Source organism: Prionailurus viverrinus, chromosome A3 (genome assembly GCF_022837055.1).
Source record: "Prionailurus viverrinus isolate Anna chromosome A3, UM_Priviv_1.0, whole genome shotgun sequence".
Taxonomy (NCBI): Eukaryota; Metazoa; Chordata; class Mammalia; order Carnivora; family Felidae; genus Prionailurus; species Prionailurus viverrinus.
This window is the reverse complement of record NC_062563.1, coordinates 73,005,218-73,031,664: the sequence shown is the minus strand read 5'-3', so window position 1 is coordinate 73,031,664 and position 26,447 is coordinate 73,005,218. Positions and strand designations below refer to the sequence as shown.

At 36.3% G+C, this 26,447-nt stretch overlaps 1 protein-coding gene across 3 annotated transcripts in view; it reads left to right on the top strand.

The window, feature by feature from the left end:
• The window catches only part of PSME4 (proteasome activator subunit 4), a 99,896-nt gene that overhangs the window by 57,679 nt on the left and 15,770 nt on the right, over positions 1-26,447 (top strand). For all 3 annotated transcript variants that reach the window (XM_047852457.1, XM_047852456.1, XM_047852458.1), the window contains 21 exons: positions 3,649-3,704; positions 4,730-4,786; positions 4,989-5,044; positions 5,138-5,236; positions 7,211-7,273; positions 7,421-7,516; positions 8,488-8,619; positions 10,663-10,872; positions 11,970-12,106; positions 12,812-12,865; positions 13,603-13,732; positions 14,636-14,717; positions 15,911-16,064; positions 16,605-16,674; positions 17,685-17,810; positions 18,365-18,517; positions 20,242-20,346; positions 21,143-21,234; positions 21,998-22,129; positions 22,486-22,694; positions 24,555-24,640. In XM_047852457.1, the coding sequence (XP_047708413.1) occupies positions 3,649-3,704; positions 4,730-4,786; positions 4,989-5,044; positions 5,138-5,236; positions 7,211-7,273; positions 7,421-7,516; positions 8,488-8,619; positions 10,663-10,872; positions 11,970-12,106; positions 12,812-12,865; positions 13,603-13,732; positions 14,636-14,717; positions 15,911-16,064; positions 16,605-16,674; positions 17,685-17,810; positions 18,365-18,517; positions 20,242-20,346; positions 21,143-21,234; positions 21,998-22,129; positions 22,486-22,694; positions 24,555-24,640 (2,299 nt within the window). The remainder of the gene's footprint in view (positions 1-3,648; positions 3,705-4,729; positions 4,787-4,988; positions 5,045-5,137; positions 5,237-7,210; positions 7,274-7,420; positions 7,517-8,487; positions 8,620-10,662; positions 10,873-11,969; positions 12,107-12,811; positions 12,866-13,602; positions 13,733-14,635; positions 14,718-15,910; positions 16,065-16,604; positions 16,675-17,684; positions 17,811-18,364; positions 18,518-20,241; positions 20,347-21,142; positions 21,235-21,997; positions 22,130-22,485; positions 22,695-24,554; positions 24,641-26,447) is intronic.

The window sequence follows — 26,447 nt, the reverse complement described above, 5'->3', positions numbered from 1 at the left end:
TTAATTCCCATGGTAGAGTAAGAGCCAGCTTTTCATTTGTGTTCATAGCTATTACTGATGCCTAGGACTGAAATGGACAACAGAACACAGAAATGGGCCAATTGTTTCTTGTGAAACACTTGTAACCTTGAAAGGGAAAAAAAAATCTTTGTGTATTAGTGGCTTGGTTTTTATACTTTTTATGTTTGCTTTCATGATGGGGGGGATTGTTGGGAAGAGTAGGCTGTTCTTTCACCTACAGAAAAAAATTATTGTTTGTACTTGTTTCATGACAGTTCACCTAGCCTTCGTTTGCATATCTGATAAGCATTGTATATTTTGTTTTTCTTTTATTAGTCATTTCTTGCTTTTTCACCACCCTCTCTCCCACCAGTGATTGTTTTCATAGTTCTACTCTAATCCGATCTGGAGAAGATTGCCATCTAGTGGTACAAATAACATGGCTGTTGAAAATTTCTAGGTTTTTTTTTTTTTTTTTCTTTTTTAGTGGCACAAATATTGAACGCATTTTCTTATAAATGAGGTGGTGACCTTGTGCTGTCTAGTGCTTTGAAGCTGATTTAACTTTATTATTGTTGTGTAAATGGTATTATTTATAATATGTTGTGTTGGAATTTTTGTCAGACTTTTATTTGGTTCTTGAGGTCAAATTATGATTGTTTGTAAAATGCACCGAGAAGAAAAGAATGAATTTCATGTGGGTTGGGGTAGTGATGGTATTTGATTTAAATTATACATATTGCGGGGCGCCTGGGTGGCGCAGTCGGTTAAGCGTCCGACTTCAGCCAGGTCACGATCTCGCGGTCCGTGAGTTCGAGCCCCGCATCGGGCTCTGGGCTGATGGCTCAGAGCCTGGAGCCTGTTTCCGATTCTGTGTCTCCCTCTCTCTCTGCCCCCTCACCCATTCATGCTCTGTCTCTCTCTGTCCCAAAAATAAATAAACGTTGAAAAAAAATTAAAAAAAAAATATATAAATTATACATATTGCTACTATAGCTTTAAATCAGAATGCACATCTGTAAGTGCTATTGTCACTTTAAATATGCTCCTCCTCTAAGATTGTGTAAGTAACTAAAAATGGCAAGAGCAGTTTTCAGTGTCAAAGTACAGGGCAGTACATATATACTTAGTGTGGCCACAAAAAGATACAATCACAGTATTACTTGGGTAGTGGATAGAGATTTCTTTTAGGTAATTATTCTTCTAAAGACCAGAGGAAATACTTTGTATAAATATGTATTTACACTTCTGAGAAACATTTAGTGTAAAACCTGTCAATCCAATCAGAGTTTAATTAATTTGTTAGAGAGAAGAGATCTATTAAAACAGAATCTTAGGTAAAGAAAGGTAGAAGGAATTTGTGATGGATCAGAATAAAGCTGAAATACATGTCTGACCAGATGCCTTTTGTACACTTAAGATAGGAAAGATGTGTTTTAATTCAGGTTTCAAAAGTAAAAGCCTAAGCTGATTTTATTTAAATGTACTTCTTAATATTTCAAAATTCCGTACAGGTTGAGATATTTTAAAACACTTGTAATCAGTGATAATATTTCTTCAGATTTTCTAGTAGGGTAACAGTTCAGAATGACACAGGAATTTTAAAGGTTAGCATCAGGGCTCTTACATGAGACTTGTTTTTGAATGTGATTATACTGCCGTTACTAGAGTCAGAAATGCATACAAGCAAAACATTGCAAATTCCCAACTGATAGTCTTTTTTTGTGTGTTTGTTTGTTAGTTTGTTTGTTTGATAGTTAGGGTTATTGCTTTTTTATGTTATTTGTAAGAAGAATTTTATGACTAGTTAAAATGCATGCTTGGTTCAATATTATTTGGTATTAGGTACAGACAGGTAAGGTACAAGAGCATTCTTACTTTACAAAGCTACTGATGTTTATATAGCAGCAGTGAGGAGACATCAGCTCTCATGTGATTGCTTATGGCAAACATTTCCTGTGCTGTAACAGGAAAGGAAGGATGGGGGAGTGGGGGATGGTCTTATGTTTTATGCTTGTTGCCTGAGCACAGTCTTTTTCTCTTTGGTGGTGAAATCTAATTTCAGTAGAGATATTGGACTCCTTCATTGTAAAGGAATCTGATTTTAGTTTTAACTGACTGGATTTTGGATACATATATATTATTTAATCATACACAATTTTACAGAATGTTCCAGTTTGCAAGATGTTGCCAAAGGTTGAAGCTTTATAGGATGAAAACACAAATTTTATGAATCTGAATTTGAACTTGAGTCTCTGAAAAGCAAATTCGTATTTTATGTTATAAGATATAACCATTCTGGGGTGCCTGGGTGGCTCACTCGGTTGAGCGTCTGACTCCTGATATTGGTTCAGGTCACGATCTCATGGTTCGTGACTACAAGCCCCACACTGCGCTCTGCGCTGACAGTGTGGAGCCTGCTGAAAATTCTCTCCCTCTGCTTCCCCACTTGCACTAGTGTGCACTCTCTCCCCCTCTCTCAAAAATAAACGTTAAAAAAATAAAAGACAAATTTAAAAAGTATATAATCGTGATTTATTAGGCTTGGTTTGAAACACAAACAGTATTGCTAGTGAGGGACATAGTAAAATAATTGGCAGTTTATTAATCTTAATATTATTGCCCACTTAGACAAATCCCAGAATTCGTAACTACCAAATATTAAGATAGAGATAACTTGCCTAATTCAAGTTTAAAAAATACAATATAGACAGGGGTATGTTGATTTAAGATTAGTTTTTTCTTCATGATAAGTGATGTGTAGTTCATGAATGAGGAGTAATCACTATAAGATTTCTGTTTATTACTAATTAGCTTTGTGTTGGATATGCTTACCCCATGTTCCCTTGGCATTTGTGCCTATGCTCTTCCTCTTAGAAAGTATTATCTTTTTGTTTATAAAAAGTCATTGAATTGATGCGTATTTTGAAATAAAATGTTGAAAATATTTTTCATTGAAGAAAATTTAGATTTCAAATATAAAGATTTATATTCCCTAGTAAAATCTGTTCTTACATACCTTAACAGTGGCTTTTAATTGTTTGATGAGTTTAAGTAGCTAGGTCTGGTTCTGGTAACATAATTCTTTGTGGCAGGTCTTTATTTAGGAAACACAGTGTTTTTATATCTGATCGTTTTTCAAAAGAAGTAGTGGCATTTTACTGCAGGTGTTAGGAGAGATCAGTGTGGGTGGTTTTAAGGGGAAGAGTAATGATTATTTAAAGAAGCTTGTCAGCTGTATATTCTTTAGTAAAACTTGAGTTTTTGGTGTCTAGTTTTAACCTTTATTATACCATTATAAAGCCTACTTTTCTTTGGATAAATGTATAAATGTTTATCATCAGACTTAAGCTTTTACACTTGAATATTAAATATTGTTATGTTTATTTGGGTGGTGAATTTTCCCCCATAAAGTCATTAATTTAATTAACATTTTCTTTAAGATGAATTAATATTGTCCTTACTGAAACAGATAGCATTAATCTTCAGAAGGATAGAGTAAAGAGTTGAAGTATTGAAGATGAGAAATGTGTTTATTAAAAAAGCATCATCTTTGTTTTGATTTAAACATTCTAGCAATGACACTTTTCCCTTTCATCCTTCTTATTGGTATTATTAATAAATGCAAGCACTCTTGTTTTTATACAGGGTACCAAGTATGGTGTCCTTGGAAGAGACAAAGTTGTATACTGGACTTGAATACGGTATGTAAATTCTGATCTGAATAAGTTTTATGGGGAGAATTTTGGTCAGTTACTGTATAATAATTAACATGGAATAATTTGTAGTTAGAATTTTCCTAGTCTCTTTTCCATATATAATGAATATTAGTTAACTATAATAGCTGTCTTTGCTTTTCCTAGAGAAACTGGAAATTTATTTATACAAGAAAAGTCAATAAAAGATAAACGTTTGGATGCTTTCTTATTTATTTGTGAGAGGGAGTGGGGAAGGGCCAGAGAGAGAGGGAGAAAGAATCCCAACCAGGTTCCGTGCCGTCAGGACAGAGCCCAACGCAGGGCTCAATCCCGTGAACCATGAGATCATGACCTGAACCAAAGTCAAGAGTTGAATGCTTAACTGACTGAGCCACCCAGGCTCCCCAATATTTGGATGCTTTCTGTGTGCAAAGGCAGTTTTTCATATCTAGTCATGTGCATTTATGTTGAGAATTGATTTAGAACTGATACTTTATATTTGATGTGAATGTAGGAATAGTACAACCTTTATTCTAATGATCTTTGTGTCTTCCTGTCATAGTGAATTAAATTTCATATAAGTATGTAGAACGTGTTAATTTAATGTTCTGAATCTAACATTAATAGAAATTTAGCACATTTCCTTATTGCTGGATTAACAGTGGAATTAATTGCTAAGGTGTAATTTTTGTTTGCTTGATTTGGGTTACCCCTAACCAATTAGAGAATCCTACGCATTTATGATCACTACTTAGTGTCTAGAGCCTTTGAAATATTGGCAAAGTGGTTTTTTTCTCCCTCCTCCTTTACTGCCCAATAAAGTTTTATAAGCAGGTCTTTGTAAATGTGAAGGTTTTAAAAGTTACTCTGGATCATGCCTAGACACTAATCCAACTGTGATAAAAGGCAGACCCATTTGGTTTTTTTCCTTGATACATTATTTATTCTTGACATAAACTTGATAGAAGCTTCAGCATTCTGGGGAGCATTCGGTGTGTCTAAAATGCCTTGTCTCATTTTCTAAAAAATAGATCTATCCAGAGAGAACCACCGAGAAGCAATTGCTAGGGTCATAAGGAAACTTCTCAGTAAGTACATGTATGCTTTTAACTTATTTTTACTAATAAATATTTAGGCATTTTGTAGCATATGTGCTTTTACTTTATTTAAATTCTAAAGAGAATATAAGGTAGTATTTTTTTTCTTAACTAATAGATTCCTAACTGATATATCAGTATTCTTGTAGTAATTCCAAATATTTTAAACAAAATCCTTCTTCTTTTATTATAGACCACATACTTAACAATTCAGAGGATGATACCAAGTCTTTGTTTCTTATCATAAAGGTACAGTTATCCTTTAGTGGGTGCATGATTATTAATGTGACTAGGTTTGACACGATCACTTGTAAATGTAAAATTTAAAATTCTTTGACACAGGTTATTGGAGACCTTTTGCAGTTCCAAGGATCTCACAAGCATGAATTTGACTCTCGTTGGAAAAGCTTTAACCTAGTAAAGAAATCAATGGAAAATCGGGTCAGTATTTTCACCTACAAACTCTGAATTAATTTTTTAAAATGTGTATAATATTGATGTAGCCGCTTGATCTAGCAATTGCTCAACATACACATGAAGTTTCCCTATGCGTAAAAATAGTAGATTTTCAAATATTGTATTGTGGTATAATCAGAAGGATTGTAGAAAAATGTTTTCCTGATATAAACTCTTCTGTGAATTTCCATGAGTCTCTGAACTCTTATTGGGTATTTGGAGTGTGATAACTTGGCAGGCTGCTGTGTAACAACTTGAGGGAATAAAAGATAGGAGGAATTGTCCACAGGCATGAATTTAAAGCATCTCACTTTATGGAGATCTCAGAAAAATATGTCTTATGTTATTTTTGCACTCCAGACCTCAGTACAAGCTTTTCGAGAATTTGGAAGAAAGAATACTTAAGCCAGCCCTTTGATGTTGACAGCAGTGTTCTTCTGTGGGAGACTTTTATTGAATTTGAGTCTAAAAAGGTTGTAGGAATGTGTTACTTAGGCAGAGGTCGCTACGTACATTATTAGAAGGAATGGCATGTAAAATAGGGCAGGGAGGGGCGCCTGGGTGGCTCAGTCCATTGAGCGTCCGACTTCGGCTCAAGTCATGATCTCATGGTCCCGTCCGTGAGTTCAAGCCCCGCGTCAGGCTCTGTGCTGACCGCTCAGAGCCTGGAGCCTGTTTCGGATTCTGTGTCTCCCTCTCTCTCTGCCCCTCCCCCGTTCATGCTCTGTCTCTCTCTTTCTCAAAAATAAATAATGTTAAAAAAATAAAAAAAATAAAAAATAAAAAAATAGGGCAGGGAGACAAACAAACATGGCATGGTTTGGAGAACAGTGGCTAGTGAACAGAATGGCATGAGGTAACAAGGTCGTTTATAGTTTCATCCCAAGAAAGTGCTTCAGTTTTATATTCAGCATTGGGGGAGTCATTAAAATTTCTCAGGTAGATCTGATTTGAATATTGGAAAGACCAGTCTTTGATCAATCAAAATTAAAATGAATTCAATGAACTTTGAAGAGCTCTGTCATCACTGTGAAAAATAAGCAATAGGAAATTGAGGCTGTAAGCAGGGAGGGCAGTTAAACTATTATAAACAGTCCAGATGGAAGAACACAACCTGAATCAAGTCAGTGGCATTGGGATGCAAATAAGGTGTTTTGAAAAAGAAGAAATTGGGGCGCCTGGGTAGCGCAGTTGGTTGAGCGTCCGACTTCAGCCAGGTCACGATCTCGCGGTCCATGAGTTCGAGCCCCGCGTCAGGCTCTGGGCTGATGGCTCGGAGCCTGGAGCCTGTTCCAATTCTGTGTCTCCCTCTCTCTCTGCCCCTCCCCCGTTCATGCTCTGTCTCTGTCCCAAAATAAATAAAAGACGTTGAAAAAGAAGAAATTGGGGGGACTTAATGACTAGTGAGAAGAAGGTATGAAAGGGGAGCAATCTTTGAGTTCCAGCCATTTGCCGTTAGTGAGCAGGTGGAAGGTAGGCTGGTAGGGGAGAACATAAAAGATAATTCTTAGAAAAATAACATACTAATTTCTGTAGTAAACATACACAGTTAACCTGGAAAGGCTATGTATAAATGTAACAGGGTCAAGCAATTTTCTTAGTAGTCTGATTTTATACTTTTCAGTATTTGACTGAATAAGGACCAGCTTAGTTCCTTTCCCACGCATGGATCCATTAATAAACTACCAGAGAAAAACACAGTGTTGGATGACCCATTTAAAGGGGATATTTCTTCAAAAGGGGCGGGGGGCGGGGTAATATTTCTCCTATTAGCCATAAAATTAACTGAAATAGTATCTTTTAATATAAGCCTGATCACTTAGAATAAATGAAATTCCTCTATTACCCACCAGCCACCATGGACCTTTACTGTACTAATTTTTCTATAAAGGATTCAGGGGAAGCCACTGGTGTGGAACTTCCAGACAATGTTGAAGTGTCTTCTACTTTGTTTTCTAGCTCCATGGGAAAAAACAACATATCAGAGCACTGTTGATTGACAGAGTAATGTTGCAGCATGAGGTAAATCTCTTTAAAATCATGACGACTTTTTTAAATGACAGTTTTCCAGATGAATGTCATTATTTGTGTTACTTCATAGTTAAATGAACTTTTTACTTTTTAGTAAAAAACTTTGGGGTTTGATTTTACACTGTTTAATTTTCATAGCTACGAACACTGACTGTTGAGGGTTGTGAATATAAAAGGATACATCAAGATATGATCAGAGATCTACTTCGTTTATCTACAAGTTCATACAGTCAGGTAAAGCCAGTCAACTCGACCTCCCCCTCCCATTTTATTACAGGGCAATCTGAATATCCCCATTTCAAATCCAAGGAGGTTTAAGTAATTTATTGGCATAGAAAACACCTTTCAAATTGCAAATATTCTCAAGCTAATTTTAGTAGTCTTTTTAAAATAATGTTGATTTTTACGGTTTGTTATTGCTTCTCAAATTTCTTTAAAAATGTAAAGTTAGTAGATTGTGTAATGTTGCTCCCACTTAATCAGATCACATGATGAAGGCCAGTCTGGGAAGGTGGTATAATTCCTCCTAGGTGTTATGCTTGGGTTTCAGCAACCTGCTGCCATCTGAATTATGGGGTCCATCCTTTCAGGTAGCATAGGACCAAGAGATTATCTCTAAGCAGAGACAACTGGAAAAACCAAAATTCATGAACAGCGAATTACTCTGTCTTTATAAAATAATGTAAATTAGGAAACTAGTCTCTAACTCAAAGATTGTACCTCAAGTAATGTTTAAAAGAGTTTGAAATATGTACATTGTGTCACTTTTACTATAGTCATTATTTGTTACTATTTGGTTTGTGGGTTATAAACTTATACTGAATCTTCTGTTTGGGTTCAAGAAAGTCTTTATGTTTCTCTGTGTAGACAGGAGAGAAAATCTTAACTCTTCTCATCAAAAGTAAGTCAGAAGAGAAAGTTGACTAGTCTGCTGATTATGTTAAGGAATAAGCACATATCAGCTCTATTCAGTCTCTCCTTTATCAAAAATATCTGAACCTGTGTAACCTAAACCATGGATGTGGTTGGTGGTAATATGCATTCCTTTTAGTAAAAAGATAGTCCTTTACTTGTTTTTGCTAAGGTATGTGCTTGGATGTATTTTTCTGTTACTACACCAATATTTAAGTTATTTTTGATAATTCATTTAGAAACATTTTCTAGTTTGTCTACCATTTAATAAACATCCTCTGTACTTTCTTCAGGTCAGAAATAAGGCTCAGCAAACGTTTTTTGCTGCCTTGGGTGCATATAACTTCTGTTGCAGAGATATCATTCCCTTGGTTTTGGAGTTCTTACGGCCCGATAGACAAGATGTCACACAACAGCAATTCAAGGTATAAGGTTTTCTGTTTTACTTTATCCTGAAAATTTTCAGATATACAGAAAGTTGAAAGAATTATACAGCAAACATCCATATGTCCACCACTCAGATTCTGTATTTAACATTTTGCTGTGTTTGCCTTATCACATATCTGTCTCTATATCCATCCTTTTTTTTTTATGTCAAAGTAAATTGAAGACATCCATACCCTTCACCTTTAAACATACAGTTGTTTTTTCTCCCTAATAGTTGACCTACCTATGTTATGATTGTTGTTACGGTGGAGAAAATGCAGGCTGCTATTTGAGTTGAGCACCAGTGGTAAATAGCCTGGCTGGCCTGTAGGAGAGGCAGGTGAAAGACCAAAAGGTGTAGGGTAATGAGACCAGCGTGTTGGAAGGCCTGAGACCAGAAGAAACATAGTGAGTTTGAGTAACTGAGTCAAAGCTCGTATGATTGGAGCAGAGGGGGAAGGGAACGACATAAGATAAGGAAAATAGTATGTCCCACAGGAGTACAATAGAGTATAGATAAAATATAATGATTGCTTATACTGTAAGAAGTAGGTTGATTGAACATGATTTAGGAGAGAGAATTGATAAGACTTGGTGGTTGAATATGAAGGTAGTGAACTGAAAGGAGGTATCATAATTATACAGGTTCTAAATTGTACAGCTGGTTATTGGGTCATCAGAGAGAGAACAGGAAGACTAGATGATGAATTTGTTTGAACAAGTTATATTTGAAGTGTTTCCTGTAAACTAAGAGTCATTATCAAATAGGCAGGCAGACCTCATTTCTCCACAACACACCATTTCAGCATGTGTTGATGACAGTGAAACCTTTGGGCACGGGTAAGAGAGCCAACGAGGAGAGTGAGAAGAGAAGAGGACCAGGGTAACAAGTATTGAGAAAACTCCATTAGAACCCCAAGAAGAAGAGGTAACCAAGGAGGGAAAGATCCGAAAGATACTAAGAAGCGAGAGGTTACAGAAGCCACGGGGAGATCTTTCCCTGAGAGAAGAGAGGCTCAGCAGATCATTTGCTTTCCGGAGGGAGTTAAGATTACAACTTTACGTGTTCCTTGATGTTGGCTTATAATACCAGTCAACAAACCATAGCTTGGGCTCAGTTGGTTGCTTTGATAAGTAAAGTTGCATTGGAACACAGTCATGTCATGTCTGTGGCTGCTTTCACACTACAATGGCATAGTTGTGACAGAGACCATATGGCCAACTATTTACTGTTAACCCTTTAGAGAAAAAGTTTGCTGACCTCTGATGTAGATGTAGCATTCAGGAGTACTGTGGAATGTCTAACTTGTAGAGTGGCACATTGTCCACCATGTTGGGAGCAGCTTAAAGGGACAAAATCAGGTAGATAAAGTTAAGACCAAAAGTGAAAAATGTCTATTAGGTCAGTAAAACCAAATTACCAGTGACCTATGAGAACCTGTAAAGAGGAGTAGAGCACGTGGTAGGTAATAAGCCAGATCAGAATGGAGTTAGGATGAATGTTCAGAAAATAAGATAATAGCTCTTTTCATGAAAATGGGGTATCTTTGAAAAGGGTACCCCGTGTCATCAGAATCATTCTGATTAATTCAGCGTCTATGAGTAAAAAGTACACAGTATAATAAAGTAACCTAGTTTTTATATACTTAAAATACATCACAACCAGATTTTAGAAATTATTCCAGACATGCCCTAAAATGCTAAGAGTGGCATATTTTATGGTCTCCGTGATATAATTGTAGTAGAAGAGAATTGAAACGGAAGCTCTATCTTTAAAAACAACAGCTTTACATTTCTGTGTTATCTTACTAATAGCTATTCTTTGAGCTAATCCTCTAGTAGATGATTTAGGGAAAATATTACTGAATGCGAATTAAAGGTCAAGTTCAGGTTTCTAAAAGTAACATGTTAAGTGTGTGAACCTATTTTACCAACCAGTTATCAGACACTTAAATAGTAGTAAATTTAAAAACAACTCATAGGTGAATTGGCTACAGCTAAATGGTGCTCTTACTTCCCATATTAATTATTTTTTCCTGCAGGGTGCCTTGTATTGTCTCCTTGGAAATCACAGTGGTGTATGTTTGGCAAACCTTCATGATTGGGACTGTATTGTACAGACATGGCCAGCAATTGTTTCTTCTGGGCTTAGCAAAGCGATGTCCCTGGAAAAACCATCAATAGTGAGACTATTTGATGATCTTGCAGAAAAGATTCATCGGCAATATGAAACAATTGGCTTGGACTTCTCAGTAAGCAAAAACCATTTTTTTAATTCAGATTTTAGTGGAAATTAACATTTGCTTTCTGTTTCCTTTTTGTACTCAGTAATCATTATGGTAGGTAGCAGGGTGGAGTGTGAATTTGGAGCCTGGCCAGGAGACAGGTAGGAGGTTTTTCTTCCAAGAGGCAACAAAAGGTTATTACACTGTTGCATTTACCATTATTCTTTGTATATGCATGGGCTCGTTTTTTCAGAGTTGATTATATTTTAGAAGGTCACTCTTAATAGTCAAAGTCACATAAGTTTGATCAGAGGGTTCATCATTTATAGTGATGAATATTAAAATTGGATGATTTGACACATGAGGAAGGCTATCAATTTCAGTGGTGCTCATATGGAGAGATATAGCAGGTGCATATGTATACACCCATCATAACTGAGGGTGGATAAAAGTGGTGTGAGTGCAGATGAATTGCCTTCTTCTCTAAAGTAATTGTGTTTGACATCCATCCTTTGGTTTGAAAACCACTGCTCTAAACATACTCCTTTTCTGTAAAACATAGTCTTGTTATTTGCAGCTGTCATTAGATTATGTGTTTGTTTGTTTTTTTTTTAAGATTTTATTTTTTTAAGTAATCTCTGCACCCAGCGTGGGCTCAAGCTCAAAACACTGAGATCAAGAGTTGTGTGCTCTACTGGTTAAGCCAGCTAGGCTCCCCAGCTTATGCTTTCTTTAAAAAAAGTTTTGGTTTTTTTTTTTTTTTTAATATATAATTTACATAACAAAAAATACACCGTTTTAACTTAACACAATAGCATACTGTATATTCACAATAGTATATTCTCAGGGCTCTGCAACCATCACTACTCTCATTTCAGAACACTGTCATCACTCAGAAAGAAACCCTGTACCCAGGAGCAGTCACTGCTCTTCCCCCAGCATTCCTAGTCCCTGGAGATCACTAATATGGAGTCCCTGGAGATCATTTATATGGAAATGGAATCATACGATAGGTGGCCTTTCGTATCTGGCTTCTCTCTCTGAGCATAACGTTGTCAAGATTTGTCCATGTTGTAGCATGTATCAGTACCTCACTTTTCCCCCTCGCTTTTCTTTTTTGTAAGATCCCGAAGTCCTGTGTTGAAATAGCAGAATTACTTCAACAATCAAAAAACCCCTCTTCCAACCAGATAATGCTTAGTTCAGAAGAAATTAAAGAAGGACTTAAACGCCAACAAGAAAAGAATGCTGATGCCCTGAGGTAATTATGAATGCCTATTTTATCCAGATAGATGGCATTAAAGACAGCTGGTTTTAAGTATTTCTGAAATATAGATGCACCATGAATACCTCATGAAATTTACACATTGATTCTAAAAAAATACAAACTGTTAGGAAATAATTATTGTGAAGGTCCCTGTGTTACTTTTAGCTATAGAAGTGGAAAACACCATCTTAAAATTATCTCAAAAGACTGGTTTTAGATTTCTGGAACCCAAGCAGTTCAGTGCTTCAGTGATAGCATTCAAGCAGGAGCGTTTCTAGCTTGATTTTTGTCTTTGCCTTATGGTTATGCATATTAATTTTTTTCTAACATGCCTACGTAAGAATAAACTATTATAGCCTACCTTGTGTATACCTAGAGTACCATATAGGTAGACCACTTCTAACATTGATTACTACTCACAGGTTTACTTTTGAATATCTGTTGGGAACAGTTGTACCTAGAGCTTTGTGTTGTTTTCTCTCTGCTGTTCGTGGTCTTTTCCCACCATCTCTCTTCACCCATCTGCTTTCATTCTGGCTTGAGTCTCACCACGCCTTTTATAGTCTGGTGATAGCATGTAAGAGAATGGTGAATTTGGCTAGAATTTGAATTTATGTTACATTATTTGATGATTGTCTTAGTGCTTTATTAAAACAATAAATACTTCACCTGAATTTTTTTTTTTTTTTTTTTTTTAAGGAACTATGAAAATTTGGTAAACACTTTATTAGATGGTGTGGAGCAAAGAAATCTGTAAGTGCAAAATTTTTTTTTTTTAATGTTTAATTTTGAGAGAGAGAGAGAGAGAGAGACAGAGTGCACAAAGGCAGGAAGGAGCAGACAGAGAGGGAGACACAGAATCTAAAGCAGGCTGCAGGCTCCGAGCTGTCAGCACAGAGCTCGATGCAGGGCTCGAACCCACGAAACCATGAGATCATGACCTGAGCCGAAGTTGGACACTTAACCGACTGAGCCACCCAGGCACCCGCCAGTTTTTTTTTTTTAATGTTTATTTATTTTAGAATGAGCACGCGCTTGTGAGGGGGGCAGGGGCAGAGAGAGGAAGACAGAATTCCAAGCAGGCTCTGAGCTGTCAGCACAGAACCCAGTGCCGGGCTTGAACTCATGAACCAGTGAGATCATGATTGAGCCAAAATCAGGGGTCAGATGCACTGAGCCACCTAGGTGCCTACAAAATTTCTTCTTCTTTTTTTTTTTTTTTTTAAAGTTCTCAAAGCTTTTACCTTAAATACTGTAGGAGGTTTCTTCACTGAAAGCAGTGAATGACTGTGTCAGAAAAAATTACAGTCTGATTCATGAATTGAAAGAAAAGTAACAGGTGAACTTTGGGGCTAGTGATAGGAGTGGTGTTCATCACTATACTTATTTTAATTCTTAGGATACTTAAAATTGCAATGTTTCAAATACAGTTTAAAAATGGTTTTAGGAGTGATATGTTTTGTGATTTTTTTTTTCTCTCTTCTTTTTAGGCCTTGGAAATTTGAACATATAGGCATTGGGCTTCTGTCTCTACTCTTGAGAGATGACCGAGTGTTACCTCTTCGTGCCATACGTTTTTTTGTTGAGAATCTCAACCATGATGCGATTGTAGTCCGAAAGGTACTCTATTGTAACTGTAGTCTTGGGTTTGAGAATTTTTACCTCACCTGAAGCTCTTAAAGTCTTCCCAAGACACTTTGCCTTGAAGTGTATTGATTTGAAATTTATCATTGTTGGTTCAGGGACGATAATTATGTAAAAAAAAAAATTTTTTTTAACGTTTATTTATTTTTGAGAGAAAGAGACAGAGCATGAGGGGGAGAGAGACAGAGAGAGAGGGAGACACAGAATCAGAAGCAGGCTCCAGGCTCTGAGCTGTCAGCACAGAGCCTGACGCAGGGCTCGAACTCACGAACCGTGAGATCATGACCTGAGCCGAAGTTGGACATTCAACCGACTGAGCCACACAGGTGCCCCGGGGATGATAATTTTTTATCCAACAAATATATGAGGACATGTTCAGGCAATGTGCATTTCAACACTGGGGATATAGTAGGGAACAAATTTATAGATTCATGAGAAATACTGATTTTGAAAAATTAATGACAGGTATGAAGACTTACAGGAAGGGAAAGATACCTGAGGATACAACTTTTTGGTTTTATTCACAAAGTATTAGAGGTGGAGTATATCATGGGGCTGACCCAGCCAGGTGCATTAGAGAAAGACCTTCAAGAAGAAATGTCTAGGCTAAGATTTGAAGTATGAGCAGATATTGGTTTAACAAAGAAAGTATGGAAGTTTCCTAGGCAGACTAGCACAGGTGAAAGTAAGAACGTTCAGTGACTCATTCCCACTCACATTTAGCACTCACATGGCTGTGCTGCCAGATGTCAACAGATGAGGCATTTACCTGCTTTTGAAAAAAGCAGAATCCAGCCTCTGCTTTGATCAAGACAGGCAGCAAACTATTCAAGAGATTTTAAAATGTTGATACATGTACCTTACCTGTTTCTTTTCTAGATGGCAATCTCAGCTGTGGCTGGTATTCTTAAGCAGCTCAAAAGAACCCACAAAAAGCTGACCATCAATCCTTATGAAATGGGTAAGTACTACCAAATGTAATTAATATGCTGTCTCTCTCTCTCAAAATAAATAAATAAGCTTTAAAAAAAAAAATAGATGGATTCTCGGGCACCTGGCTGCCTCAGTAGGAAGAACATGCGACTCTTGATCTTGGGGTTATGAGTTCGAACCCCACCTTGGGTGTAAAGATTACTACAAAAAGAAATAAATACACCTTAAAAAAATAGATGGACTCTATATATTCATAATAACATGTACCTTTTGCATACTGTCCACAAACATGTTATCTACTTATTTATCTAACCAACCAAGCAATATACTAGTTATTTATCAAACTGTGTTTCACAGACTTAAAATAACATTAATTACCAAATACCATTATCATTAATGTATCACTATGTTAAGTGTTTCTCTGTGGGTGGTAGGATTAGAGGCAAGGTTAATTTTTTTCTTTATTCCTTACTATATTATCAGATTTTCTGAATAGTAATCTAATGAGAATGGTGCGCAGAAAAAATAATGAATTAACTTGGTTTTGGAAAGAAAGATGTCATTTCTACTCCTCTGGCTACCACATTTTTTTCTATCCCTGAGAGCTTCTGTGACATTCAGACAGCTGTCTTTAGTCCTCTCCCACCCCATCTTTGGGAGGGGAGTGTATTTATGCACCACCATCTTTTTGGGGGAACACTGTAAAGTGGTGTTTACTAAATGTGGGAAAGACTTCCATTACACTCCCTACTACTAACCTTGTTTTATCCTCATTTGACACACGTTTGTAGGTCCCATAGTAAATGAATATTTAATGGTTCCAAAAAATGTGCATGTATAGAAAGAATGTCAAACTACACAGGGTAAAATGTTACAATTTGGGGCATCTGGGTGAAGAATATATGGGGATTCTTTGAGCTCTTTAAGCATGAAAATAATTCAAATCTAAAAGGTTTTAACAAAATTAATCCTTTAAATTTTGGTAAAAGGGCTGAAGTATGTATCATACTTAATCCTCTACCCCCCCCCCCATAATTATCCCATTAATGGGTAATGCCTCCTATATATGTGGTCTTGCCTTGAGTGAAGTTTGATAATCTTGTTATGAAGACAGAGTCACACTAGTACTATTGATTAAAAGTTGAGAATCATTATTGCATGCATTTTTATTCATTTTATTTTATTTTTAAGTTTATCAGATGTAATTGTCTCTTCCTCAAGGTGGATATTCTAAACCTACCCAAATTCTTGCTGGTGATAGGCCTGATAATCATTGGTTGCATTATGATAGCAAAAGTATACCGAGAACCAAAAAAGAATGGGAGTCAAGCTGCTTTGTGGAAAAAACTCACTGGGGATACTACACCTGGCCGCAGTAAGTGGCAGCTTGCCATGTACATCGTTAAACAGCTTGTCTAGGATATAATTTGTTTTATCATTTTGGATGTTTGGAGAGATTCAGAGGCACTTAAAGCAGGTAGAGGTACATGCCACCAAAAACACACAATCTCTTTCTTTTTTCTTCTTCCTTCTTCTTTTTCTTTTGTTCCTACTAATGCTATGTATGCCTCAGTCCTGCCTTTTTCTTTATCTTTCCACTGAAACCCTTAGCCTTCTTAGTCCCACCCTTATGCATCTAAGGAGTTGTTAATAGCTGCTCTAAATTATATTCTTACCAATCACTATTACATATGCCTGAACCAGCCCAGAGAAATACTTATTCTTACTGTCGGCTCCAAGGACTTAATGTCACACAGTGACCAGATAGATTTTTAAGGCCAAGATTGTTAGCGATGTACTTATACCGCCAAACTTAGCATCTGATTTAGAGTTCATTAAAAGTGCCTTCTAATGCTCTCTATGAAGCTCTACTATTTTTTCTATATGTATTACAAAATCAACTCTTACTGTGTAGGAATATGGTTGTTTATGCTGGTGTGGAAGAGCAGCCTAAGCTGGGCAGAAGCAGGGAAGATTTGACAGAGGTGAGCATTCCATTTTCACTGTGTGTAAACACTTACCCAGTTCACATGAATCTTACTTTGGGCTTCTGATTTGTTTTCAAACTGAGTTCAGTGTATTTCAGGATATCACTAGGTAAACACTGGTAAACATGTACTCCCCATTCTGTTAGGGCCTATTGGCAAAAGTCTTTGTATTTAAGGTTACTCTCATGTCACTACCCCACTTTACCTGGGTACTGCTTTATATAGTTATCTGCATGTTGCTTGTATCAGTTCTATGTGGTAAGAAGCTTCTTGAGGGCAAAGATAATGCCTGGTTTTTAGGTGGGTTTTTGTTTATTTGTTTGGCTTTTAATTTTTTATTGCATATAAATGCTGGATACTCAGTAATTAGATGTTTGCAGATTTAAGTTGAAACCCCTTTGTTTTCATAAAGCTTATTTCTCCACCATTTTGAAAGTTGGTTAAAGACTTATAAGTTAATGTGTTTCTCAAGTAAGTTAATGATGTAGCTTTTTTTTTTTTTTTTTTTTTTTAAAGTAAGCACTGTGTTTAATGTGAGGTTTGAACTCATGATCCTGAGATCAAGAGTCCCAGGCTTTACTGACTGAGCCAGGCAGGTGCCCCTAGCTTTTATCTTATAATTCAACAAAGTTTACCTTTTAACTTGTGATGTTTTATAAATAATGGAAATAATTTGTTGGGGTCTGGTTTATAGTTTGGGGGGTTTTCCTAAATTATACACCAGAAGGCACAATAGCTCTGTCTTCATTTCACAAGCAGCCTGATTATGGAATTCAAACTTGAAGATCTGAAGGAAAAGTAAACTATTACGGATTTAGCATTTCTAGCTGATGATATTATTTTGGTTGTAGAAAGCCTCTATGAGAAGTAAAAACTCTTTACAACAAAAATAACAGCCTACTGTTGATAATTAAAACTTTACAATTGAATTTTGATGTTTCAGAATCCTGTTTTTAAATAGATCTTAAACCCTGAATGTCGTTTTGTGTTTTTTTTTAACTTTATAGGCTGAACAGATTATATTTGATCATTTTTCTGATCCTAAATTTGTTGAACAGTTAATTACTTTTCTATCTTTAGAAGACAGAAAAGGAAAAGATAAGTTTAATCCTCGCCGTTTTTGCCTCTTTAAGGTAAATGTGTTATTTAATATCCTTCTTCATAAAGCTTAGTGACTATCAGTTTGTTGGTTCATAAGTTTTAAAGTCACAATTGAGTTTGGCCATCTGCCGTCTTCATCTAAAATGGCTCTGGAAGTTACCCCAGTCATATTGATCTTAGCTTAAAGTCTAGGAGTTTTTAAGAAAAGCCTTTAATATTTATCTCTAATATTTGTAATTAGCAGCCTAAGGAGAAACCCACAAGACTATATGCATTTGATGTTCATTTGAGTTTTTTGAGGTGTGTGATACTTTTAAGGTCAGAAAGGTTAGTAATTTTGATTTCATTCATTATATTTTAATGCGATATGTAAAGTAACAGTTTTTATTTTAATTTATAGACATTGGTAAAGCATTTCTACACTTGATCTTAGCCAAAAGGCTGAGAAGCGATTGTTAAAGCATTTCTAAAGGGAAGAACACTTGGGGTTTTATAACCACAGTAGTAACGTAAATAAACACAAGCATATTATCATTATAATGGAGTCATTTGAATACTGAAGAACTTTTTGTTGTTGTTTTTATAGGGCATATTCAGAAATTTTGATGATGCGTTTCTGCCAATTCTGAAGCCCCATTTAGAACGTTTGGTTGCAGATTCACATGAAAGCACCCAGCGATGTGTTGCAGAAATTATAGCTGGTTTAATCAGAGGTTCTAAGCATTGGACATTTGAAAAGGTGATGTATTTGTGCAGCACATTCCCTGTTAAAGCTATAATACCCACTTATGTAGTAGTTCCCAACACAGTAAGTATTAATACTGAAAATATGAAGTGTTCAAATTCCATATTGCTTTTGAGTATAGATCACAAACTAGTGGTGTAAAGGCAACATTCATTATCTTTTGGAATTTGAATTATTTGCCATCACTAGGAGAAGAACCCTAAAAAAAGATTTCAATTACTCTTGAAAAATGGGAAGATCCTGATACTGGTCTTACATTATTGCATTGCCTCATGTGTGCCGGGCATGAGCTTCTCCCCTCATGAGGCGTTCTGTAGCTTCTCATTAAATCCTTTCTCTTAGGGGCTCCTGGGCAGCTCAGTCAGTTAAGTGTCCAACATGATTTCAGCTCAGGTCATGATCCCAGGGTTGTTGGATCCAGGCCCACATTGGGCTCTGCACTGAGAGCGTGGAGTCTGCTTCAGATTCTCTCCTTCTCTCTCTGCCTCTCCCCGGCTTGCGAGTGCACATTCGCACACACATACTTCCTCTCTCTCAAGAGTAATAAATAAACATTTTTTTAAAAATCCTTTCTCTTAGCCTTCTTGCTCATCTGCATCACTCGTTTAGTCTTACAGTCTAAGTCTGACATCCTTTTTTTAAGTATCCCTCTTTTTAATTGATAGATTTAGTTTTACACACTTACCCTAAGGTTAGTTTCTTAGCAAGATGGACTAGATTGAAAATATCCAGAATGCGAAAATACAAGGCAGGCCACCATTTCCTCAAGGAAGAGACGCAGCTGCTGGTTTTGGCAGACTTAATTACGCATACTTTTTGGAATTTCTAATATTGCCTTTTTCTTGTTCACATATCATGAAACAGTTTTATTTAAACATGTCATACATATCCTTGTCATCCTGTCTCTGTCATTTTGTAGTTACCTCTTTTCCAGAGCACATCTCCTTTCTTTATTAGTTGTTCATGGTACAGCTTTCCCCGCCCTCCCACCGCCACCTCAATGCCTGATGCTACCACTGGAAATTTTATCCCAATCCCTCCCTCCCCATTTGTCCTATGTAGGTCCTTTTGACTAAAGTACGGTCCCTGGACCTGCAGCATGGGCATCACTCTGGAGCTTGTTAGAAAAGTAGGATCTCAGGTCTCACCTTGGTCTAATGAATCAGAATCTGCATTTTATCAAGATCTCAAGGTGATTTGTATTCTCAGTAACCTGTGAGAAGCATCTATACACATGTATTTGCAGTCTCTGTATAAGAGCACTTTTAAAAGGCTTTTTATAGTAATCTAAAACTTGGAACTTGAAGATTATACTTCAGGCTAATACTGAATTGTATTAAAAAGTCGTTGCTTCTCATATTAGGACTTAATCAAGTGACCTCGATAAGTATACAAAACTTAGAAAAAAGAGGTTTTGTTTCAGTCCAGTGTACTATGTTACTCAAGATTTTTAAAAGGAAGCTTTTCAGTAGTATGAGATATTGTAAGGAACCATAAAAGGTGTCTCCTCTTTTCTGAATAGTTCACTTTTATACATGGGTATTTATGATGATAACATGGTGAAGTTACTTTTCCTGGATTATGTGGGTGTTCTAAGAAATAATTTAAATAAGTATCAGATCATGTACCTGTGTGTATTTCTAGGTAGGGAAAGATGGTTGAAAAGAAATGTTCTGAGTATGTCATTAATTTTTCTCCATGTATTTCGTTTTGAGTAGGTGGAGAAGCTTTGGGAGCTTCTTTGCCCTCTGCTTAGAACAGCACTGTCCAACATTACAGTAGAAACGTACAATGACTGGGGAACTTGTATAGCGACATCCTGTGTAAGTGCTGCTTCTTTTTGTGTCTAACTGATCTATTCAAACTATTTCATGCCCTTTCTTAAAACCTGTGAAATCTCATTATATCTCCTGAGTCTTGAAATTTTTCTTCACGTTTTTGTCATCTAACATAATTAAAGATGGCTGTTTAGCCTTTCACATAAACCTTGAGTGATAATTCTTAAGTGATTATTAATTACATCTCCTTTGTCATGGTAATGCATTCTTAGATTAAATGGCAAATTGTATCATATATCTGGAAATGTGACTTACATATAGTAAAAGCCAGATGATACAAAGTTATATAGATGTTACTTTCCACACTAAATATGTCCCTAGCTTGTAAACTTCAATTTAAAGACAATCCATTTAGCTAAGAACAGTTTTCTTACTATTAGTCTTTCTAACATGAGCTATATTTGGATTTGACTAACCTATGAGTTTTAGTTTGATTTTCTCCCCTCATACTTGTATTTATTTATAATACTGCTAAAATAACAGGATCCAGGGGCGCCTGGGAGGCTCATTGGTTAAGCGTCCACCTACTGGTTTCAGCTTAGGTCATGATCTCACAGTTCGTGGGTTTGAACCCTGAGTCAGGCTCCGTGCTGACAGTATAGGGCCTGCTTGGGATTCTCTCTTTCTGCCCTTTCCCTGCTCATGTACATGCTCGCTCTATCTCTCTCTATCTCTCAAATAAATAAACTTAAAAAGAAAATTTTTTAAACTAACAGGATCTGGTATATATAGAAAATTGTAGGACCCCTCTTTTTATTGTTATTTTATGTTTTCAACACAGGAAAGCAGAGATCCCCGGAAACTTCATTGGCTCTTTGAGCTACTGTTGGAATCACCATTGAGTGGTGAAGGAGGATCCTTTGTAGATGCATGGTAAATAAAAAGAAAACTTGCAAGGTTAACAAAAGATTTTGCAACAAAAGATAACAGCTTTGCTCTTGATGTGTAAATGGAAGTGAACTGTCTATACTCCTAAAGGCTAGATGATGTAACTGTTTTCTTGTGTGAGATGAATGATCCAGTTCAGTACAATTTATGACACTAAGTAGAGTTATTTCTCCAGCTGGGAAGAAGTAGAAATGGAGGCAACCTGAGCAACTCAGACAAAATTTAGATTCAGCCATCTCCGCTGTCAGATCTTTTCTTTTGGGGCCGCTTTTTTATGCCATGACAACACTAACTTCTTCATCACATCCTCTCCTTTTTCACTCTTTCTTATTAGGAAAGAACAGAGTAATCCTTTCAAGGAAAAGTATTCTTGGTGTGGGATATAAGGAGCTGGAAAAAATTAGTAGACTAGAGAAGGAAATCTAGGTAATCTTGTTAACAAGAATAACAATTTGTTGCTATTACTATTTAATGGGGAATATTCTGATGCTTAGAAATCAATTCATATTCTCAAGTCAGTATTTCTTTTGATTATGTAGTAGTGGAGAGGAAATGAGAATACAGAGAAAATGATGCCGTAAAAGTAATAAAATCTTCATAAAGGTGCTGTTTTGAATTGTCCATTTTATTATTTATTAGGTAAGAAAATGAAACAATTTGAAGTAGAGTCTAGACTCCATTAATCTATACTGTCATATGGAAAGGCAGGGACAGGCTCTAACAAAACTGTCCTGTGCTTTAATTCTAGTCGACTCTATGTGCTGCAAGGTGGCCTTGCCCAGCAAGAGTGGAGAGTGCCAGAGCTATTGCACAGACTACTGAAGTACTTGGAACCCAAACTCACCCAGGTTTACAAAAATGTTAGGGAAAGAATAGGGAGGTAGGTATTATTTTCTCTGTGGTATGGTATACTTCTTGAGTTCTTTTTTTAAATTAAATTTTAGTGTCTCATAGTACTGGTTATGTTATATTGAATTCCATGGTACTCTTCAAGTTGTGTTATATATTGTGTTTGGGACACTAGACAGATCATGTAAAACAGGACAGCAGTGAGCTCATAAGCCAGAGGTGAGCATTTGACTGGTTCTCAGTGCCTCCAAATTCTAGGCACAGCACGAGAGACTCTCTCACAGGAGTCATCATTCAAATATTTATTTTGCTTGGGTCATCGCTTTTGAACCTTAGTTTTATTGATAATGTGGGATTTCTTCTCATTATACATATTTCATTTCACAGTGTGCTGACCTACATATTTATGATAGATGTTTCTTTGCCAAACACGGCGCCAACAGCATCCCCTCGGGTCCCTGAGTTTACTGCTCGAATTCTAGACAAACTGAAACCCCTCATGGATGTGGATGAAGAAATTCAGAACCATGTTATGGAAGAAAATGGAATTGGTGAAGAAGATGAACGAACTCAAGGCATTAAACTCTTGAAAACTAGTGAGTGGCTAAAATTAATAGAAACTCACTTAAAAACAGACAATTTATAACTGGGGTGGGGGAGAACAGAACAAAACAGACATTTATTTAGATCATCCTTTTGTCATCCCTCCCCCCCTTATTTTTACCTTGGTAAAACATACATAATATAAAATTTACAGTTTGGTGGCATCAAATACATTCATGCTGTTGTACAACCATTGCCTTCGTCCATTTCCATTACTTCATCTTGCAGAACTAGAGCTCTGCACCCAATATTCCTATCTGTAAATTCTTGTTCCCACCTTCCCGTTGCCCTGGCAGCCATATAAGTGGAATCATACAATATTTGTCCTCTTATGCCTGTTTTTTTTAACTTTGCATAGTGTTTTCAATATTTATCCATTTATCTGTTGAGGGACATGTAGGCTATTTGTGCCTTTTTGCTACTGTGAATAATGCTGCTGTGAGCAGTATTGTATGGGTATCTGTTTTGAGTCCCTGTTTTCAATTCTTTGAGATATTGGAAGTGGAATTGCTGGACCATATGGTAATTCTATGTTTGACTTAATTTTTAAGAGCAACCAAGCTCTTTTCTTCTGGCTGCACCTTTTTCTATTCCTACCAGCAAGCACTGCAAGAGGGTTGCATTTTTTTCATGCTCATGCCAATGCTTGTTTTCTGTTTTTGTGACTTACAACTATCCAGATGAGTGTGAAAAAGATAACCCCGTGGTTTTGATGTGTTTCCCTAATGATCAGTAGTTAAACATCTTTTTATTTGCTAATTTCCCCCCCCCCCCTTTTTTTTTTTTTTAATCTTTGGAGAAATGTCTCTTCAAGTCCTTTGCCCATGTTTGGACTAGGTTATTAATTTTGTTATTGAGTTGGAGATCTTTATATATTCTGGATATCAACCCCGTATCTCATAATACGATTTGCAAATATTTTCTCACTCAGTGGTTTGTCTTTTTACTGTCTAATATTAGTATCCTTTGATGTACAAAAGTTTTTAATTTTGATGAAGTCTAATTTATCTATTTTCCCTTTTGTTGTCTTTGTTTTTGGTATCATATCCAAGAAATCATTGCCAAATCCAATGTCATGAAGTTTTTCCTTTAAGTTTTTTTTAAGAGTTTTGTACTTATAGTTCTTAAGTTTAGATCTTTAATCTACTCTGAGTTAATTTTTGTATATGGTGTAAGGTGAGGGTCAACTTCATTCTTTTGCTGATGGGTACCCAGTTTCCTGGCACCATTTGTTGAAAAGACTCATTTCTTTATTGAATATGGCACTCTTACTGAAAATTAGCCATATGTGTGAGGGCTTATAGACTCTCTAGTTTATTCCACTGGTCTTTATGTCTGTCTGTCCTTATGTCAGTGCCACACTATTTTGAATACTGTAGTTACTAGTAAGTTTTGAAATCTGGAAGTGTGAATCCTCTAACTTTGTTCTTTTTCAAAATTGTCTTGGTTATTGGAGGTGTCTTGTTACTTTTATATTTAAAATTTTTTCAAGCATTCTAAGTATAAACAACTAACTTGTTATCACTTTTACTGCATGAAAATTAATGAAGGCTAGTTTTAATTTGTAGTTGGTGTTGCTACTTAGTAGGTTGTTAATAATTTTGCTGATTCATTTTTTGAGAGTGGCTTTGGTACCCTAGTTGGTTGACACCTGTTATTGTGGTTCCTGTCATCATGCTGATTAGTGAGTGTCTAACTTATGAAGTAACATAGATGATCTCTTTCTTAGTATTGAAGAGTTAGTTACCGGAGTTATCAGAGTGACTCTCTGACACCAGCACTACAATATTATTCTACTTTTTGCTCTCTGACTATATAGTAAAGACTGATTCTGTGTGTGTGTTTTCAAATAGTATTGAAATGGCTGATGGCTAGTGCCGGAAGATCCTTCTCTACAGCTGTCACAGAACAACTTCAACTTCTACCTTTGTTTTTTAAGGTAAGTTTATGGCTGAAATTAAGAATGCATCACCCTCTGTTAACTAACTGGAATCTAAATAACAACTTGGAAAGGAGGGGGAAAAAAAGAATGCATCCCCTTCTGACCTTCACCGGGAATTTATATTTTATATTTATCATCTGATGGCTTATAGTTTTATAGACTGTGTAGGAGCTGGTTGGATCTCTAAGAAGTAGAATAGTTTCAGGGAAATCATGAGGTGATGGTAGTTTAATACTTGTTGAAATAATCTTTTTAGCATTTGGTAAGCCTAGGATCTTGACAGATACGTGAAGAGTTCATAGTACTGTTTTACCAATAACCAATTTCAAAGTAATAGTTTAGGAAAATATTCGTAAATTAAAAAAAAAAGACACAATGAAGTTTTTGAATGTAGCTATTTCTGATTTTTTTAATTTAGTGTATAATCTGAGGTTTTATTAAATATTCTACATACAGTATATCGTATTTATTTTACAGTGTTCATTGGGACTATAATAGCTTGTAACAAATATCTGCCAGAAATAACTTGTTTCTGGTAATCCTATAACGACATTGACAAAAGATATAACCTGAGGTGGTTCTAATTATCATCTAGTCGGATGATGAAGCTAATAAACTAAGGTCGCAGACTGATACATTGGCTGCCACAGTTGTAGTCCACAGTCACATGTGGTTAGGAAGCAGTCTGGTATCACTGCACATTTGGAACCCTTGGGACAGACATCACCACTACTTGACAGTTACTGTTCAATATAGTTACCATTTCAGTAGGAACGTCCTTGTTACTGTTTCTCAGCAAGTATAATGCTAAACTTCTGTTTTGTCACAGTATACTTTGTCTTTGGGAAATTTCAAAAAATAGAGCTCTACATAGTAATTTTCAAAAGATTCACCACTAAAATACTTCTAAGAATTCTGTGTAGGGCCTAAAGCCCATGAGCACCTCTGGGATCTTTTGGGATAGAAGAATGGACAGTAGCTATTAGTGTATATAGGTCCATGTTACTTGTAAGTCATTGGAGTACATAGGGTTTTTCTTTAGGTCAGTGGTGCTTAAACTTTTCTCTACTGCCACATAAGCAGTGGATATAGAACATGATCTCATAGGTTCTTACATGCGTAATGTGCGGTGAACTTGGGGATAGTTGGAGTTCTACCCCTTTCTTTCACTTAGAGAGAAAGAAAGAAAGGAAGGAAAGGGAGGGAGGGAGGGAGGGAGGGAGGGAAATGGGGAGGGAGGAAGGAGAGCAGAGCCTGGCTGGCTCATTTGGAAGGGCATGTTACTCTTGATCTCAGGGTTGGGAGTTTCAGTCCCATGTTAGGGGTAGAATTAAAAAAAAAAAAAAAAAAAATCAGTAAGGAGGTGTATGAGAGTGAGGTTTGATAGAAGGGTATTTTGAATCCATGTGACATTTATAAAACTGAAATCATCAGAAAGCTGTATTGTATGAATTGCTTGTGACAGGCCTAACATTTTACCTGCATCTTCAGATGTTGAGATTGAGAATCTGCTTTAGGTCATCATGGTGAGTGGGGTCTGGGGTACAAAGACACTATATAGCACACAAATGAGCAGTCAGTTTGCATGCACATCAGCTTTGTAGAGTGAAGATAAAGAAAGGAGTCTGAAAGCACATTGTTGCTTATTAAACTGTGGGAGGCACTCAGAAATGGTAGGAGATGAGATCAGAAATTCTGTTTTGGACATACTTGAGATGCTTCTTAGATTCTAAATGAAGTGTTATATATCTCATCCCACAAAAAACAGTTGTGTAGCAATTCAAAAAACAAAAAACCTTGAAAT